At 48.2% G+C, this 20,228-nt stretch overlaps 1 protein-coding gene across 3 annotated transcripts in view; it reads right to left on the bottom strand.

The window, feature by feature from the left end:
* Positions 1 to 20,228, bottom strand: part of HOMER2 (homer scaffold protein 2) — an 88,460-nt gene that overhangs the window by 43,264 nt on the left and 24,968 nt on the right. Inside the window, exon 2 of one of the 3 annotated variants that reach the window (XM_054513278.2) lies at positions 3,147 to 3,213. The exons of the other annotated variants lie outside the window; for them this stretch is intronic. Coding sequence (XP_054369253.2) covers positions 3,147 to 3,213 — 67 coding nt within the window. The remainder of the gene's footprint in view (positions 1 to 3,146; positions 3,214 to 20,228) is intronic. 3 annotated transcript variants of the gene reach the window in all.

The raw sequence follows: 20,228 nt of genomic DNA, 5'->3' as shown, positions 1-20,228 counted from the left end.
GGATTGGGCCTGGGGTTTAGCGCCCTTAGACCAGTGTTTCCTAAACCTCTGATGGAAATTAGCTGGGGCACTTCATAAAAATACAAGTTTCTGGGCCCCAACCTACTCCCCCCACCTAGGAACTTGGCTCTCTACGGAGGGGCCTGGGGACCTCCGTTTTTAACAAAAGCTCCAGGTGATTTTGATCCTCAAAGAAGCTGGGGAGATACCCCCATGAGACATTATCAGATGATCTAGAAAAAAGATGGAAGAAGTGAGCCTACAGCCAGCATCTCTCCTCCAGAAAGACACAGCTAACTTTGAATGACTCCAGAACTTCCTCCCACAGCCTGAAGGGGACTACGGTGAAACCAAGAACAGGATTTGGGGGTGCAAAGAGTGGGGAGGCGAAGTGCTCTGGGTAGAGACTGGGGGCGGGAAGCCTGTGTGGCCAAGCACAGACTTCAAGCACTCTGTGTCCCTGAGCCTTGCAGGAGAGAGGAAGTGAGGGAAGCGGAGGGACCAGAGATAGGGCAGGAAGGACAGGGAGACGAGAGATGGTAGAGCTTCCTGACCAGGGATAAGCAAAGGCCAAGAGTCATCTGCGTGGCATGACTCAGGTCAAGGTGAACATAGAGACATGAGGACACTCCATCTCCAAATCTGCCTGCTCGGCTCTGGGGATGGACCAAAGCTACATGGATCACCCTGGGGACCCCAGCCCGAATGCAAGGATGTCCTTAGAGCACCGTGAGCCCAGCTGGCCACACCTTCAGGGGCTGCAGCCCGGGTCGCCAGGGTCAGGCCCCGTTACCCCTTCTGAGGACGAGTACCAAGGGAGACCAAAGACCTGCATTCCTCAGTCCTGGGCAAGCCAGGGCCAGTTTGATTGCAGCTTTGTGCCCAGGAAACTGCTCATAATACTGAGATTTCCACATGAATAACCACATCTGAGGCCAGTGGGGAGTTCTAATTAATTCTTCTAAAATTAAAAAATCTAATGGTATTTAAAGAAAAGGGGGGGGAAATGATAAAAAAAAAAAAAAGGGCAGTAGTTAATATTTACTGACTACTTACCATCTGCCAGGTTTTACACATGACCTCTCCTTTAGGATCAGAAAGATCCTTTGGGGGAGGTGTACAGGTGGGGAAATGGGGGCTCAGAGAGGCCAAGGACCTGCCTTGGGTTACATAGTAAGTGGCAGATCCGGGATGTGAAAGCAGTTCCAAGTGACATGGTCACCCTCCCTCTTAATCATTATGCTACACTCTCTTTCTGAAATAATAGCTATAAGAGGCAGCTTTTGATGTTGTTCCCAATGACCCCCACCTCCTGGTAATTATGCCCTTTGCATGCAATCCTCTCCCCTTGAGCATGGTGGTGGTGGTGGAGGGACCTGTGACTTGCTTTAACCAAAAGAACATGGCAAAGGTGATGGGATGTCATTGTGCAAGTAAGTTACACAGGACTATAATGTCTGCCTTGCTAGCAGATTCTCTGGACTCTCTTGATGGCTTTGATGGGGCATGTTGCCATGCTGGGGAGACCCACACTTGCAGGAACTGAGAGTGGCCTCTAGCCAAGAGCCAGAGGGAAACTGAGGCCCTCCGCCCAACACCCCCTGGGGAACTGAAATTCTCCCAACAACCACTTGGAAACTTGGGGGTCAGATCTCTCCACGGTTGAGACCTCAGATGAGATCCCAGCCCTCGTTGACACCTTAATGATGCCTCATAAGAGACCCAGAAGCAGAGGATCCAGCTAAGCCATGCCCAGACTCTTGATCCAGAGAAAGTGTTTTGTTTTAAGCTGTTAAGTTTGTGGCGATTTATTACCCAGCAAAAGAGAACTAATACCTTGACCTTCATAGAAAGTTTACTATATACCACAAATCCTTACATCGTGATGAACAAATCAGAGAAGTCTATAAACCTCACACAAAATTCAGAAATGCAGACCCCAGCTCTGAGAGATCATCTTGCCTCACCTGAAAAAGCAAAAATGCTGGAACTAGGACACAGGAGTCAGTTCCTGTAAGTGTACAAATCAGTATAAATAGAAAAATTCAAGAGAAGCAGAACTTTCCAACCCAGGAAGCCGCCTTTCCCTCCCAGCAGGGAAAAGCTGAAGAGAGTGTGTATCAGAGAACAGAAACTACCTTCATACCCAATTTTATTCTCCTTTCTTTGGTGTTCGATGCTTAGGGAGTGTATTTCAAAAATACTCCCATTCCTTCTCCAGTGCTTTAAATAGAAAGCAGATGTTTCCAGATGGCAAAACGTTTCTTTAGGCAGACAATATAGCCTACTGTTCCCTCGCATAGTCTTTTTAGAGCTGAATAAACACCAATTGCTGCTCATTGAACACATTTTGGAACCTGACAGTAATTGTCCCCGAGAATAATTAGACACTGTGCAACATATGTATGTTTGGAATATGAAACCCACTCAGCAGAGACACTACTCCTGCTCGGAACAATTTCTGGCTCCGTGTAAGAGAATTCTGCAAAGAACTAGCATGATAACTTTTTGCAAGGAAAAAAAGAAAAATGATGTTTTAATTTATCATAATCCTTCACTTGCAATGGCAATGCTCAGCTCCAGGCTTGTTCTGCTATGAATCTGGTGAAACCTCACAATTCTTATTATTCCGACTTCTGTTTGACTTGAATGAAAACAAACCATCCAGACTTTATTTTATAGCTATTTAAACAGTATTTCAGAGTCTCACAGGATGCCCTAACTAGTTTATCTACCTTGGGTCTTGAACCCCTCCAAACATCGATCACACAGAGCCAAGAGAAATGCTTGGCCCCAAGCTCGGTAGATGGTAAGGCAGGATCCACCCATCGCAAAGACCTTCCCTGGCTCCGTCCCCCATCAAACGCACTCCAGGTGTGTTAGAATGTTCCACCAGCCCGGACCACCTGGCCCTGCTCCTCACCAGAGGGTGCCCTGCTGTATTCCCGTCAGCACTTCCAAATCACCTGCAGGTCCACATGCCCATGGGGCGTGCCCTGCCTTGAGCCTAAACATCCTCCCCCTTCGCTCGCTGGAAGACCTCCTGTTCATCCTTCAAGTGTTGTCACAGCATCCTGAGATGTCTAATCTGCGCCCTCGAGGACACAGGCCCTGGATTGTCACAGGGACCAGCAATGTGGGCTCACCTGGCTCCGAGCCCTTCCTCTGGATGGTTAATAAGGCCCTCAGCTGGCAGGGTCAAATCTCCAAAGCCTAGGACACAGAGAGGGTAAAGAAGGAGATAATGGACAAAAAAAGGTCCCTCTGGTACATTCTCCATGCAAAGAATCTAACTCATGGCTGTACTGGGGCTCTCCTTTCATACTAATCCCCATAATAAATATAACATAGTAAAGTTATTGTTGCTTGCAGATAACATGATTGCACACCTACAACGCCCAAGAGAATCAACGGAAAAAGTGAACATGAGTAATAAAATTCAGTAAGATGACTAGTTACAAAATTAACAAAAAATAAAATCAACAGCCTTCCTATATACGCAAACAACCTCACAGGTGACATAATGGATTTTTAAAGATCCCATTGATAGCAGCAACCAAAAAGATGCCATTTCTAGAAATCTATTGAAGAAGTGTGCAAGATCTGCATTAAAAACATTAAGAATGTCTTGGGCGCCTGGGTGGCTCAGATGGTTAAGCATCTGCCTTCGGCTCAGGTCATGATCCTGGAGTCCCGGGATCGAGTCCCGCATCGGGCTCCCTGTTCAGCAAGGAGTCTGCTTCTCCCTCTGACCCTCCCCCCTCTTGCGCTCTCTCTCTCACTCTCTCTCTCAAAGAAATAAATAAAATCTTTAAAAAGAAAAAAAAACATTAAGAATGTCTAAAGAAAAAAAAAAGAATTTCTAAAGGCACAGAAAAGCAAGCTTTAATAAGACACATTCTGTTCTTATATTTAAGAAAAGTCAATATAAAGATATTGAATACCCTTGGGGTGCCTGGTGGCTCAGTCGGTTAAGCGTCTGCCTTTGGTTCAGGTCATGATCTCAGGATCCTGGGATCGAGCCCCGCATCAGGCTCCCTCTCAGCGGGAAGTCTGCTCTCTCTCTCCCTCTCACTTTCTCTCTGTGTGTGCTCTCTCTTTCTTTCAAATAAATAATTACAGTATTTAAAAAAAAAGATGTCGAGTACCCCTAAATTAATACATACATTTGTCACAATATCAACAGGAATATCTTTAGAACTAGATAGGGCTATTCGTGTGGGAAACTCATCCTACGAAGACAGCCAAGAAAATTCTGAAAATGAAGAGCAATGAGATTTAGCCCTGTTAAATAATGAAATACTTAATTGTAGAATTACAACACATGAAACAAGGAGATATTGAGCAAAGAAGTAAATTAATGGAACAGAGTTAGAAACAGAAGCCCGAGGAATTAAGCCCATGATGTAGGTGGTACTGCTCATCCACGGGGGGGCACAGGAGTCGCCCCACATACCATGTTAAAACAAAGGGTTAGCAACTCTCCGGGGAAAGCCTACACTTACTGGACCCTAGCCAGAAGTCTGTCTCCTTGCCTGGTCTGAGCGCTGCCAAGTGGGTCACGGCAGACCCATTCTATTAAAGTTATTTCTGCCTGCCCCCAAACTTCCCAGATTAACACAACCAATAAACGGGAGATCTCGTGTAAGTCACATCTGTCACAAACCCTCCATGGACTGGGGATTCCCTTTTCGGGTCACATTTACATCAGAAAATGGAATGAGGCAAGTGACCCTGATGAATGCTGATGGGCTTAATGACACTGCCTTAGATCCCAGAAGGCTTGACAGTTTTTCAGGAGCTCTCTGCCCACATTCTCTGTGGGTCCTCCTGTGATGTGGGGTTGACCAAGTTCTGGGAATGGGTCACAGGCTGCAGGGCTGCCCCAGAAGGACCATCAGATCCACTTCCTTGTGCTTTGGGAAAGGGTCAGGAGTCTCTAAGAGGGGTGGTGGTCCCCAGCAGTGGGTGGGGATCGTGACAGTGAGGAGGGGAAGACAGAGTTCCAGAAAAGCAAAGCTGATATGGAAGGCAAATACTTGCATGGGGTCAGGTGGGGGGCTCCTCTGAGGACGAAAGATAAGAAAACAGATTATGGGAGGAAAAGACAAAGGGCAGAATCAAGAGAGAAAATAAAACAAAACTCACCAGGGTGACAACTTAAAAGGACATGAGGGAAGCTTCTGGAGTACCAGTGATGTTCTAATATTTTCATCTGGGTGATGCTTACATGGTTGTGTTCACTTTGCGAAAACTCACTGAGCTGTACACATATAATTTATGTATGCACTTATCTGTATATGTGTTATAACTGAAAAAATTTCCTTTAAAGATATATCTTATGCAAAACCGACAAAAATGACGATACACCAGAAATAAATCTGGTCAAAGAACTGTTTAAAAAAAAAAAAACCCACCTCTCTGAAAACCGTAAAACACTGATGAAAGAAATTGAAATTATCACAAAGAAACGGAAAGACATTCCATGCTAATGGATTGGAAGAACAAATATTGTTAAAATGTCTATATTATCTAAAGCAATGTATACATTTAATGCAATCCCTATCAGAATACCATCAGCATTTTTCACAGAGCTAGAACAAATAATCCTAAAATCTGTATGGAACCACAAAAGACCCCGAATAGCCAAAGCAATCTTGAAAAAGAAAAGCAAAGCTGGAGGCATCACAATTCCTGACTTCAAGCTCTATTACAAAGCTGTCATCATCAAGACAGTATGTACTGGCACAAAAACAGGCACGTGGATCAATGGAACAGAACAGAGAGCCCAGAAATGGACCCTCAACTCTATGGTCAACTAATCTTTGACAAGCAGGAAAGAATGTCCAATAGAAAAAAGACAGTCTCTTCAACAAATAGTGTTGGGAAAACTGGACAACAACATGCAAAAGAATGAAACTGGACCATTGTTCTCTTTTGCCACACACAAAAATAAACTGAAAATGGATTAAAGACCTAAATGTGAGACCCGAAACCATAAAAATTCTAGAAGGGAGCACAGGCAGTAACTTCTCTGACATCAGCTGTAGCAACATTTCTCTAGATCTGTCTCCTGAGGCAAGGGAAACAAAAGCAAAAATAAACTACTGGGACGACATCAAAATATAAAGCTTCTGCACAGCAAAGGAAATATTCAACAAAACTAAAAGGCAACCTACTGAATGGGAGAAGATATTTGCCCATGGCATATCTGATAAAGGGTTAGTATCCAAACTCTATGAAGAACTTATAAAAACTCACTACCCCCAAAATGAATAATCCAATCAACAAACAGGCAGAAGACATGAGCAGACATTTCTTCCAAGATGACATCCAGATGGCCAACAGACTCAACATCACTCATCAGGAAAATGTAAATCAAATAACAATGAGATACTACCTCGCACCTGTCAAAATGGCTAAAATCAACAACACAAGAAACAAAAGGCATTGGTGAGGATGTGGAAAAGGGGAAACCCTCGTGTACTGTTGGTGGGAATGCAAACTGGTGCAGCCGCTCTGGAAAACAGTATAGGTTCCTCAAAAAATTAAAAATAGAACTATCCTATGACCCAGCAATCACTCTACTGGGTATTTACTCAAAGATCACAAAAACACTAATTCAAAGGGATACATGCACTCCCATGTTTATAGCAGCATTATTTACAATAGCCAAATTATGGAAACAGCCCAAGTGTCCACTGATTGATAAATGGATGGAGATGTGGTATATATACACAATGGAATTGTGTAAATGTCTATATTATCTAAAGCAATGTATACATTTAATGCAATCCCTATCAGAATACCACCAGCATTTTTATGGAAGTTGTAAAAAAAAAAAAAGAATGAAATCTTGCCATTTGCAATGACAAGGATGGAGCTAGACAGTATTATGCTAAGTGAAATAAGTCAGTCGGAAATAGACAAATACCATATGATTTCACTCATATATGGAATTTAAGAAAACTAACAAAGAAAAAAAAAGAGATGAACCAAGAAACAGACTCTTAACTCTAGAGAACACACTGATGGTGACCAGAGGGGAGGTGGGCGGGGGATGGGGGAAACAGGTGATGGGGATGCAGGAGGGCACCTGTCCTGATGAGCACCGGGTGATGGATGGAAGTGCTGAATCACTATATTGTACACCTGAAGCTAATATTACACTGTATGTTAACTGGAATTTAAATAAAAACTTTTAAAAAAAGCCACCTCACCAGCAATATTGCAATGTCACCCCATCTTGATATGGCCCCCCTCTATCCCTGTCCAGAGCCTCTCTCCCTCCTCTACACACACATCCTCCTCCGCCCCCACCACTCTTCTGGGTTTGGCAGGTGAGGGTGATGTGACTCTCCAGATGCAGCAGGTGTGTTTGGAGACAAGCCAGCACCAGAGAGGGGACAAGAGATGAGGCGGAAGGTGGGCCCACGCCGGATACCCATGGACTCTGAATGCCACACTAAGGAAATCAGTCTCTACCTTGGAAACTACCATCTCCCAACTGGGCTCCATGGAAAGTTTAAGTCAAAGCTATTTTCTCTTTAAATACATTCCACGAAACACATATGTAGGAAAAATGTTAAACGCATCCGCACAGTTGTTTTCTTCATCATGTGGTATCACCTTTAAGAAATGGCATTCTCGGGGCACCTGGGTGGCTCAGTCGGTTAAACACCTGACTTCAGCTCCGGTCATGATCTCGGGGTCCTGGGATCGAGCCCATGTCAGGCTCTGTGCTCTGTGGGGAGCCTGCTTCTCCCTCTTCCTCTGCCCCCTCCCTCTGCTTGTGCTCACTCTCTCTCTCAAATAAATAAATAAAATCTTAAAAAGAAAAGAAAAGAAAAACAAATGGTATTCTCTACCCAAGACTGCTGGAAGTCACCTGGGAGCTGTCGGGAGCCACCCACCAGTGTATGATCTCCACATGCAAACTGGCCATCACCTCGATGGGCACCTTCTGCTCACAGTTCGTCTGTGGAAGGTATACGGTCTTAGGATTTTAACATTTATTCATGATTTTATTCCGTATGTGGCATATTGAGCATTTATGCCATCAAAACTCATTCCATCCAAATCTATGGTGAAAAACAAGGGAGTTTTAAACAAAAAAGCAGAGTTTTATGATTCATGCACCGTGAACACCAAGCCAAGAATCAGAATACATCCAAGTGATGGCTTCTAAAAAGCCAGGTGGCGGGCTGCCCAAGTCATAACGATTAATGAGTCCCGGGACAGCTAATTCAGGAGAACACAAAATATTGCTGGAGGAGCGGTTTGTGCTCTTCCTTTTGCCATAACACATCTGTGCACAGGGTTTCATATTACACTTTAGTGAAAACAAAATATAGAAGATTGTATACCACACCTGAGATGAGAATATGACTTGGCAACATCTGCCCCGCAGACGTGATGTTCTTAAAGGACTGGAAAAATGACGCTCTCAATTTTAAATGCTGAGGGCTTTTGTATTCGTCTATAGTAAAAATGGGGAGAATGCACAGTGACTGCTAATGGGTTCCGGGTTTCTTGGAGGAGGGATCAAAATGTTCTAAAATTAGATTGTGTTGATGGTTGCACAAGTTCTGAATATTAAAAAAAAATCAATGAATTGCATATTTTATAAAACTGAGTTGTACCGGGGGCATCTGGGTGGCTCAGTCGTTAAGCGTCTGCCTTCGGCTCAGGTCAGGATCCCAGGGTCCTGGAATCAAGCCCCGCATCGGGCTCCCTGCTCCGCGAGAAGCCTGCTTCCCCCTCTCCCACTCCCCCTGCTTGTGTTCCCTCTCTCGCTGTGTCTCTCTGTCAAATAAATAAATAAAAAATCTTAAAACAAAAACAAAAACAAAAACAAAAACTGAGTTGTACTGTACCTGAGTTAAATCGCAATGAACGACTTTGGTGTTTGTTTTGCTTTGTTTTGTTCAAAGATCAAATGTGGATAAGAATAGGGAGAAAAAAGACACAGTGGCTGGGTTTTCGGGCTGGGGCAGTTGAGAGGAAGTCTGCATCGTGCTGAGCGCGCTTTGTCTACGGACCATCTAGCAGAGATGCTGGAAGGCAGACGGGATCCCTTTCTTGGGGTGACTACCTTGGGGAGCCCACTGGGTCGATGACACCACTCAGAGAGCCCCCAGGGAGCAAGGAGGAGACAGACAACGGAGCCAGGGAGGCGCCCAGCACAGGGCGGGAAGAGGAGCAAGGAACAGTCCTGAAACTCAAGGAAGTCCTCAGGGTCGCTCAGGCTGAAAACCAGGTGGTTTCAGATCCTACTGGAAGGCTCCCATGTTGCTCTACCTTTTCTGGGAAGGGAAAACAAAGTGACAAGATAGCAGAATGATAGACTAACAAGATTTAACAGTCCTCCTTTGTGTCAGAGACATGAAGAAGTGGAGGGACTTCTGAAGGGTCAGGGAGGAACAGGGTCAGGGCTCTGGAGTAGAGGAAGCTCGCCCTGCCTGTGTGACCTGGGGCAAGTCCCTCACTCTGAGTATCACCAGCCCAAGCGACTGTGTGCAAAATGCTTGTTATTAACAGCAACCTGTTAAAGGAACGTTATAATATGCTAATTACAGGCAGAGATGCCACTGCAGGAAAGACCATCCCTTTTCCACTTTAGACGCTCAACTCGCCCAGACGGAATCGAGCTGTCTCTCCTATGATCATCAACTTAAACAAAAAAATCTTCAAAAAGAGTAACTGTGTGGGGCGCCTGGGTGGCTCAGTTGGTTAAGCGACTGCCTTTGGCTCAGGTCATGATCCTGGAGTCCCGGGATCGAGTCCCGCATCGGGCTCCCTGCTCGGCAAGGGGTCTGCTTCTCCCTCTGACCCTCCTCCCTCTCATGCTCTCTGTCTCTCATTCTCTCTCTCTCTCAAATAAATAAAATCTTAAAAAAAAAAAAAAGAGTAACTGTGTGTGTTCATAATTTAAAAAAATTTTTTTTTCAAAGTTTAAAAGATTCAGTCGTCTTGAGACTTGTTTCCTCCTTCACCCAGTTAGTACTAGTCGTGGCCAATTGGTTTCGTGGTTCGTTCTTCCCTTTTAGGTTCCTGGGCGGCCGCCGGTGGATTCTAGTACCAATTCGAGAAGCCAGCCCTCGTTAAGTGCATGGCTATACCGCTCTGAATTGGGGTTTTGGAGAAGAAAAGCTGTTTTTGTTTCCCTAGGATTTACTCTTGTTCAAAATGAAAAATGTGCGGTGTGAAGAGTCTGGTAACTTGCCAAGTCAATTGCAAAAGGCGTAAAACACAAAACCAAAGAGGCAGACATACCTCCAAAGAGTGCCTGTGATGTTCTCACTGATGTTATCAACTGGTCTCTTGGGCTATTTGATTTTTTATGTATTACAAAAAAACTTTATTTACAAAAGTAGGTGGTGATTATAGAGTTGCCAGACTTGGAACACATACACACACACACTATATGGGATTTCTGGCTAAACTTAAATTTCATATAAACCATGGATAGTTTCTACATTATTGAGTTATAATTCAGCCACCACAAAACCCCCCCTTGCGAAGTACACGATTCCATGAGTCCCAGAAGTGCAACATCACTATTAGCTAATCTCAGAGCATTTTCATCACCCCCCAAATCCCATACTCATAGTGCTCACTCCCACTTCCCCTCTGCCTGCCCAGGTAACCACTGATGGACGTTCTGTCTCCCTGAATCTGTCTGCTCTGGACACTGCACATAAATGCAATCATACAGCACGCTCCGTTCCGTGCCTGGCTGTTTTGACCGAGCGCGGCATTGTCAAGGGTCATCCATGTTGTGGCGTGTCTCAGTAGTTCACGGCGCTTTGTGGCTGAACATCAGTCCACTGTATGGATACACTACATTTTGTCTCTCCATCCATCAGGAGGTGGACATCTGTATGGTTTCCACATTTTGGCTATGATAAAGAATGCTGCTATGAATTATTTGTGTCCTACCTTTACGTGGACATGTGTTTTCTTGGCTCTTGGGTACATACGTAGGAGTGGAATTGCTGGGTCACAGGGTAGCTCTGTTGAGGGGCTGCCAGGCTGATTTCCAAGAGGCTGCACCACTCTGCGTTCCCACCAGCCAGTTCTGGAGGGTTCTGACTTGGCCACCTCCACCCCAACACCTGTTATTTCCTTTCTGATTATAGCCATCCTTGTGGGTGTGACGTGGATGCTAACAGATACTTAGCACACTCTAGAGGGATGCTCGTGGACCTAACTGAAGGTGACCCACACCCCAAGTAGACAAAATGTGTGCCTCCTCTGAGTTTCCACTACCTTCCTTGGTAGCTGCTGCCGAAGGAAGGAACGAGACCGCTTATTTCAAAATCTTTTATTAACACGTGAATTTTTTTTCATGCTTTTAGAAATACAGAAAACACAGAGAGGTGGGGTTTAGAGAGAGGCAAAAAAGGAATTCGGTAAACAGTGCAGCCAATGGTTTTTATGTAAGGCAACCTTGGAAGAGGCAAGCAAACCTGTAGACTATGGGTGGGCCACATTTCAAGGCTAGGATGATGTCCTTCTGCCCTCCTCTGTTTGTCTAGAGTGACCTGGACAGTTACAGCTCTGCATCCCTGTGCCCTGGGGCGACAGCGGGGGGAGGCTTATAGAAGCCCCCAGTGCCCAGGGAGCACCTCCACTTTCCTTATTTTGCCTCTAAGTTACTTTGACCATCCTGCAGAGGCTTGAACTGCAAGGAGAGGAGAGCTCCAGATGCTTCTAGAATCTCTTTGTGTAGCTGGAAACGCCCCGGCTGCTCCTGGCCGCTCCCGGCCAGTGGTGCCTGCCAGCAGGGGCCCCACAGTCTGACCTGGTATGCCCCAGCCCAGAGCACACAGCCCTCCTGCCCCCAGATCTCAGCCACTGTCCTCACTGCTGGTATCTCATCCCAACAAGGAGCATGTGGGGCTACCTTCAGAGACTTGTACACCCATGTTCACAGCAGCATGGGTCACAAGAGCCAGAAGGCTGACCCAGCCCAAGTGTCCACCGACAGATGAGTGGGTAGACATATAATGGAACAGTATTGAGACATAAAAGGGATGAGATTTGGATACACATTACAACATAGGGGAACCCTGAAAATATTATGCTAAGCGAGACACAAAAGGATAAAAACTGTATGATTCCACTTTCGTGAATCAAACAGTCAAATTCATAGAGACAGAAAGTAGAAGGGTGATTATCCAGGGCTGGGGGGAGTGGGGAATGGGGTGGTACTGCTTAGTGGGGACAGAGTTTCTATTTGGGAAGACGAAGAGGATCTGGAGGTGGATGGTGGTGACAGGTGCATAGCACTATGAAAGTTCTCGATGCCAGTGGATTGTGAATACATTTAGAAATCATTAAAATGGAGAACTTTATGTTGCGAATATTTTGCCCAACAGCAGAGTGGCTGGAGAACTTGAATGTCACTCAAAATCTCTTGCTTCAGAGAAAACAAAACAAACAACAAAAAAAAAAAAAAAGAAAGAAAGAAAGGAAAGTGGGGGAAACCTATAGGTTCCAGAATTCCCACAAAACCTAGCCAATACTAGGGCTGCGGACGTTAAGGACATGGCATTAAGAGAAAAGATAAGGATGGGCGCCTGGGTGGCTCAGATGGTTAAGCGTCTGCCTTCGGCTCAGGTCATGATCCCAGGATCCTGGGATCAAGTCCCGCATCGGGCTTCCCACTCAGCTGGGAGCCTGCCTCTCTCTCTCTCTCTCTCTGTCTCTTATGAATAAATACATAAAATCTTAAAAAAAAAGAGAGAGAGAAAAGATAAGGTTACAAAATAGCATCATGCTATGTTCCCATACATACTTAACAAACATTTACTAGCAGCTACATGAGAGGGCTGAACTGGGCACTAAAAACACCCCAGGAAATAAGCCATAGCCACTTGCCCCAGGATCCAGGGAGCTCCCTCCCCGTCTGTGTTGGGGCATGTGTGTGTGCACAGGGGACCGAGTGTGGAATGGTGACCGTGCAGCCGGGCTTTTCTCTGGCAAGAGAGAGAACAGGCTTATCAAATGCGTGCAATGTGGAGTGCTCTCTGGGCAAGGGAGAGGCCCCTGTCTCTTGCTTCCCAAGCTGAAGGTCAAATGCACAACCACATGGACCAAACCAGACAGGTGTGAGAGGGCCCCAACACCACAGCAGACAGAGGGAGAGGCCGGTGCTCTCAAGAACCTTCTATAGCTTGGTTCCTCTGGTTAACAATATGGCACTGTTGACTTAGAAACTTGCAAGAGGTAAATCTTACAGTAAGTGTGCTTAGCACGCACACACATAATGATGATGAAGAGGGCAGGAAGAAGCTTTTAGCCTGGGTGGCTCAGTTGGTTAAGCGACTGCCTTCAGCTCAGGTCATGATCCCAGGGTCCTGGGATCGAGTCCCGCATCGGGCTCCCTGCTCTGCGGGGAGCCTGCTTCTCCCTCTCCCACTCCCCCTGCTTGTGTTCCCTCTCTCGCTGTGTCTCTCTCTGTCAAATAAATAAATTTTAAAAATCTTTAAAAAGAAAAAAAAAAGAAGCTTTTAGGGAGAAGGGAAATGTTTATGGCATAGATGGTGGTGACGGATTCCTGGGTGTGTACGTATCTCCAAACTCATTAAATATGGGCAGTTTCTTGTAGGTCAATTATACCTCAATAAAGTGATTTAAGAAAAAAAAAAGTTTAGATAGCCAGGGGACAGAGATGACAGAAGCTGGATGGGGATTTGGCACCGAAGGACCTGAGCCCACAAGGTGCCCTCTGAGCGCCCAGGCGCTTGGCTGGATCTCCAAACCAGGGGCTGCTCTAGAAAAAGCCAGAGCCCTCACTTTGAGTTATTATTTGGGTTTGATTCTACCTCACAGTTAACCCACTGGTTTCCAACCTCGTGACCAGGAAGTAATTTATTATTTGTGTCTTCCCTGCGGACCCCATTTATTGAAAGATTTTGGCCTTCCGGGCGGTATTTATGAAAGAATAATTTGTTTTCTCTTTTCTTTATTGATCAAAGTCACATAGACCTGCCAAATAGCTTTCTAATCAGCAGGATTTCACCAAGGAGGCCTCAAGAACTGATAGGATTGCAGCCAAAAACGAAGGTACATTAGTTGCCAGTTCAAGCCGTCTAAGAGCCGAACAGCCGCCCTTTGTCTCGGGGAAAGAATGAAATAGCGTGGACACTTGTCCCTGCTCTCCCAGGCCCCTGGGTGGGGATAGCCAGACAGCATTTCCCTTTGCGCCCAAGGACACCTCACATGACACCAAAGGCCGATGCAGGAGGTGCGAGCACCGGGGGATCTGCCCCGCGGGGGCAGCTACGAAGCCTGGCGCACGCAGAAGGGAGAAGTGACGCGTTCAGAATTTAACGTTATGAGGCCAAAGCACTGGATCTCTTGAGGGAAGGAAACCTAGTAAATAAAAATAAGCCCACTGCTCCAGAGCCACCTGAGTTTACCCCGACACATGGAAACAGTGCTCCTCTCACCAGCCCTTTGTTTGCTGTAGGCCCATGCACACAGTAGGTCCAAAATAGTTGCTAAACTAAATTATTTGGCTTTGATGTAATGTGGAAATTCTATCACTTGTGCCCAGCAAGGCAAAACAACTGTCACTTCCCACAGTTGTCAAGGGCAAAAGTGTAAACCAGCTCGTCTGGTTCAAAAGGACAGGGGTGGGGCCCCCAAACAGGTCTCCATCAGTCCCTGGGGGTACCCCTGGGACAGCTGCTGAGGCCTGAGTCCTGCAGGATGGGGCCAGCCTGGTCACACTCTGTGGGGCAGCTCAGCCCCCACAGGAAACCAGGGGCCGGGAGCTGGTAGGGCTGCCAGAGCCCCGCGTCATCCACACATCCAACTCTGGCCCTCTGTCTGCACTCATCAGAGCCCTTCAAAAGTCCGACACTTGGCCCCAGCGGCAGAGAGATGGATACGGTACCACCCTCCCCAACTGCACTCACTGGCAGGAACCCGGCGAGCGCTGAGCAGAGAGGGGGCACCTGAGGGTGCAGGTCCGGGGCTCAGGTAAGGCAGCCAACAGGTCTCTGCCAGGGATGCTCCAGGGCAGTGCGATCCTGCGGGGACAGGACACCACAGTGCGCTGAGTCCCCTCCAACGGGGCCTTGTTTCCACCCGACTCGAGTACCCGGCCCCACCTTAGCAGGGGCTCCCTTGTTCGCAGTTCTTCTCCAGGCAGTCTTTCTACGCACTCACTTCCACAGTGTCAAGAACCATCTCTCCCTGGGGACCCCCAATGTGTACCTGCAGCCGAGGTGCTTGCGCTGAACTCAGCACCTGCACCTCACCTCCCCGCAGGCTCTCCCTGCAGCCCTAGCTCAGCGACTCCCACCATCGGCTCATCAGTGAGCCAGAAACCCGGGGAGCTCCCTCGCCGCCCAGGCCCTCAGTCTCCTTGCATGCAGTGTCCTCAAACAGGCCACTGGCGTGCTGAGTCGACCTGCAAATGGTGCACAACACGCAGTCGGAGGATGTCCATCTCCGGGTGCTCACAGAAGATCCGCAGACTTCTGTCCAGTATCTGGCTCGTGGCAGGTATCTGGAAGGTGTCTGGAGAAAGGAGTCTCTTTTTCTCAATTGCACAGATGTCTTTGGGCTGGCAGCAAATAGCCTGTTGACAAGAGGATCTCGTCGAGCTTCTGGGTGCAGAGCCGAAGCTGGGGCAACTGGAGCGCCCGGCGGGTCACTTCTGACCATGAGTGGTCTCGTCCGTTTACCCGGGTGCCATACAAAAATGTGCTCTGTGTCTGTCTCTTCCCGACTGGGAACCGCCGAACTTGATTATAATAGCCTCTCTCTGCGTCTGGATCCTTCCTGTCAGTACATACACAAGCTTGGGTTTCTCCCGTTTGTACCTGACCTGTGAGTCAGTCTGCACGCCCCCCCAACATGCCCTCCTGCCTACAGGCACCTGCTCAGGGAAGCAGCCCCAGGCTGCTCGGCGGCACAGGAGCTGGGAGGCCCACGGGGCAGGCTGGCCTGGTGCCCGGCACCATAATGGGGTTGGTCTAGATGAGCCACCTCCCTTCAGAACTGGGTCACCACTCCTGCCTCTGGCCCCTCCAAACATAACTATACATCACCAGGGTAACGATTCACTTCTCCAGCCCTTCCAACGAAGAGGCTTCACGGATCAGATGGACCTCAGATTCCAGCGTGACTTACAAAAAGGTCAACCAGAAATTAAATGGAATGTCCAGCACCAGGAAGAGTTAAGTAAGTTAACACAAGAGTACTGTGTAACCACCTAAGAAAGAGAACATTATTATGACTATACAAATATTGTTCCCTGCAGAGCCAGGAAAATGTGCCGGGATCCTATTTCTTTCTGGATCTTTCCAATGTCCAGAGCCAAGTGCTCCTCAAAGAAAAAAGCTCATGGCATCGAGGTCAGAGAGAAGCTTCTGGTTAGTGCTCTCCAACTGTTCAAAAAGCAGGGAGTATAGGGACGCCTGGCTGGCCCAGTGGGTAGAGCATGTGACTCTTGATCTTGGAGACATGAGTTCGAGCCCCACGTTGGACACAGAGTTTACTTTAAAAAAATTAAAAAAAAATAAAAGCAGGTGGTATCTTAGTGTGTCTCATATTTGGAATATGATGTGCTTGTGATTGTTTTTATTTTTTTGTGGAGTTTTTCTGTTGCCTTCTTTTGCCAACTGAGAAAAGGAAACACAGCCCATCCCCCCCACCCCCCTAGCGTCTTCCAGCTTCTTGTTCGTTCTGTCCATCGTCTGGAATCCATTCCAGCTTCTGTCCTGAAGATATTATTCTTGGAACCAGTGACTCTCAGTTCTAATTGGCACTGGGTGCCCGCTCACGGCCATCTGTCTGGGAGTTCTTTTCTTTGGACTCCTGGAAAACACCACTTCTCTCTCTGCCCCCAGCTGTCTCCTTCAGAGTTTTCACCCTTGTCTTACTGGTGTGGACCCTCAAAATGAGTGGGAGGTAACCCTTAAGGACCTGTCTATCTGTAACTGCCTTTTCGCTGGATTGGTTTGGCGAGGTGCATGTTTCCTAGGGCTACTGCGACAAATCCGCGCGGACTTGGTGGCTTTAAACAACAGGACGGTGCTCTCTCACGCTGCAGAGGCCGGAAGCGCGACGTCAGTGCCACTGGGCTGAAACCCCGGGGCCAGGAGTCCTGCGCTCCCTCCAGAGGCTCTGGGGAAGAATCCACCCCTGGCCTCCTGGACTTCAAAGCCAGCAGCTCAGCATCTTCAAATCACTCTTTCTGAGGTCCCGACATCTCCTTCTGTCTTCTGCCTCTGCCCCATCAGGACATCTGTAATTGCATGTAGGCCCCACGGGGATCATTCAGGAGAATCTCCCCATCTCAAGACCCTTACTTTAATCGCATCACAAATACCCTTTTACCATACACGGTCACATTTGCAGGTTGCAGAGATTTGGGACCGAATATCTAAGGGGGGCATTTTTCAGGTGACCACACTGGATATGAAATTTGTTTTTCAATGGTTAACAAACGATTTTCTCTCCAAGCCTTGCTTTACTACTGTCCTGCATCCGTTTTATCTGATGGGAGGCTCATTTTGCTGGTTCTTCTTCTTCCTGACTCCTCGATGCTCTGAGCACTCCATATTTTTGCCCCGGCTGATCACACCTAGTACCCCGGCTTCAAACACCTTCCACCCATGCCGGGTCCCTGCCAGACCAGCACAGACTTCATTCTACGATGCTGGCCACCACCCCACAATCCCAGCCTCGCCCCTGCCAGTTAAGTTCACATGCCCTCAGTTTCTCCTAATAAACACAGTATTCCTAGTTCAAGTAAAGTTCCAGCTTTTAGCCCCACTTCTCAGGCCTGCCCTGGGCTGGACCTGTGGGCTGGATCAGGAGGCTCTCCGGAGGGCCGCAGGGCAGACTGGCCCCCACTGCCTCCCCACCCCCAGCCCCTCCGCCGCACTCTGGGCTCGTCTGACACATTGTTGGCTTCACCATTTCCCTGCCTGCTTTCTATCATCTGGAAATTTGCTGTCATCTCTCAGCTGCTGATAGTTCCCTCCCATTCACCGTTTACCTTGCTGTCATAGAATTATGCCCTTAGTAATCGCATTATTATCATTTTGATGGGTTCTGGGGAGGGAAGGCATAAATAAGCATATGTGCTGAATCTTCCATCTTGGACTCTCCGTTACTCTCACATTAATTTTTCAGTTACAACTTGCATATGCTGAAGAGACAGCAGACATTCTCTTCTAAGCCCCCTGTCCAAGGTTCCTCTTGGTGCGAGTTGGGGTGGGTAGATTGGCAGGGCTCAGACTTACAGCCCACCTTGTCCCACCTAGGACACATGCGGACCCCCCCTTGTCTGAGCACGGCTGTTCAGGACACAGATCTGCCCACACATGCTAAGGAAGTGGCAAACTGCATGTGGGTTTCCTCTTTCCAGGATTTTGTTTAAAAAGCAAAGGACTTCTGTGGCCTTCCCCGGAACGCCGAATACCTGCGCTGAGGCATTCGATGAAAAGCAGGGACAGCTTTATATCGAGAACATCTTTTGCTGGTCCCATTAGTCCGAGAGAACCTTTTTACTCAAAAGCAAAGCCTGCGTGATACATCCCTGCTTCACAAAGGCTCTGGTTTAAAAATGAACAGAGGCATTTGAAGATGCACAAATATAGTCTGCTCCCACAGCGCCACAGGGCCTTACGACACGGGGCCTGTGCTGGCTCGGGAGGAGCGAGAGGCCACAGGCCCCTTGGAGACCTCAAACAGGTGGCGCAAATTGAAGGGAGGCTTTCTTGTGCCTGATGCCCTTGTACTACACTGCGTCAGCCACACCCCATTCAAACCGACCACAGGCGTCCACCCTGCCCGGCTATTCACCGACGGGCTCTGAGGGCAGCCCCCGGAGCCGAAACTCGAGTCCCTCACCCAGGCTTTGTCTCCACCTGTGTGGTCTCCTCCCCATCAATCCCTGTACCCAACCTCCAGGCTTCACAGAAGCCCCTGCTCGCCGCACACCTGTGCTCTCAGGAAGTCTGTGCCCTCTGCCTGGAATGCCTCTTGCTCAGGCCCAGCCCCCACCGGGCAGAATCCTACGTCCTTCAAGGCAAAGGGCAGGCCAGTCGGCTCTTCCGTCGGAGGCACCTGGTTCCACCACCAGACGGCATTCTCTCCCTGGAGCCCAGCTCTCCGTCCCTCCTTTGTGGCCCTCCTCCTCTTCTGCCTTGTCTTTGGGTACCTATGGGTGTGCTGTACCCCCCAAAGTGGGGAATAAGCCCCCTGGGGCAGGGATCAGTCTTCATCTCCAGAGCCCCCCCCGGGCCCTTGGTGGAGGACGTGCTCCAAGCTGAAGCCAGAAGCTTTGCGTGAACTCGAGTGGCAGAGAGCCCGGGGTGACAAGCCGCCAGCTGGTGGGATCCTCGCAGTCCCACAGGGCGAGCGAGCAGACCCTCGTCGGAGTGGAGCCTCTCTGCCGCAGAGCGGCCGGTGATGCTCTCTTTCGGGGCGCACTCGTGCTCGGGCCCGCGGGGACGTGCGCACCTCCCAGCACCAGGCCGCAGTGGGACAGCCCCGGAGCCTCGGCTTACGGCTTCCCCACAGCCTCCTCCTCCCTCTACACCGCTGCGCTGCCCGAAAGACCTCTCCCCACGTGCCCTGCCTGGCCTGAAAGCACGACTCAGCCACCGTGAGCCAGAGCCTGGGCCGGGAACGGGTCTCCACTAAGGAGTGAGAGGGCGCGGTGCACAGAGAGGTGGTGACAGGGGATGAGCGCAAACACCGTCCTCGGGCCTGGGAGGACAACGTACAGGGTACCAGCAGGGCTGCCTCGGAGAGAAATAAAAGCCTTGGGGCAGGGCGCCTGGGTGGCTCAGTCGGTTGAGCGACTGCCTTCGGCTCAGGTCATGATCCCAGGTCCTGGGATGGAGCCCCGCATCGGGCTCCCTGCTCCGCGGGAAGCCTGCTTCTCCCTCTCCCACTCCCCCTGCTTGTGTTCCCTCTCTCGCTGTGTCTCTCTCTCTGTCAAGAAAGGAAAGAAAGAAAGAGAAGAAAGAAAGAAAGAAAGAAAGAAAGAAAGAAAGAAAGAAAGAAAGAAAGAAAGAGAAAGAAAGAAAGAAAGAAAGAAAGAAAGAAAGAAAGAAAGAAAGAAAGAGAAAGAAAGAAAGAAAGAAAGAAAGAAAGAAAGAGAAAGAAAGAAAGAAAGAAAGAAAGAAAGAAAGAGAAAAGAAAGAAAGAAAGAGAAAAGAAAGAAAGAAAGAAAGAAAGAAAAAGAAAGA

Source organism: Mirounga angustirostris, unplaced genomic scaffold (genome assembly GCF_029215605.1).
Source record: "Mirounga angustirostris isolate CCGP_5_RB_7025 unplaced genomic scaffold, mMirAng1.0.hap1 SCAF_9, whole genome shotgun sequence".
NCBI lineage: Eukaryota > Metazoa > Chordata > Mammalia > Carnivora > Phocidae > Mirounga > Mirounga angustirostris.
The sequence above is the reverse complement of the archived record's forward strand: the minus strand, read 5'-3'. Positions and strand labels throughout refer to the sequence as shown.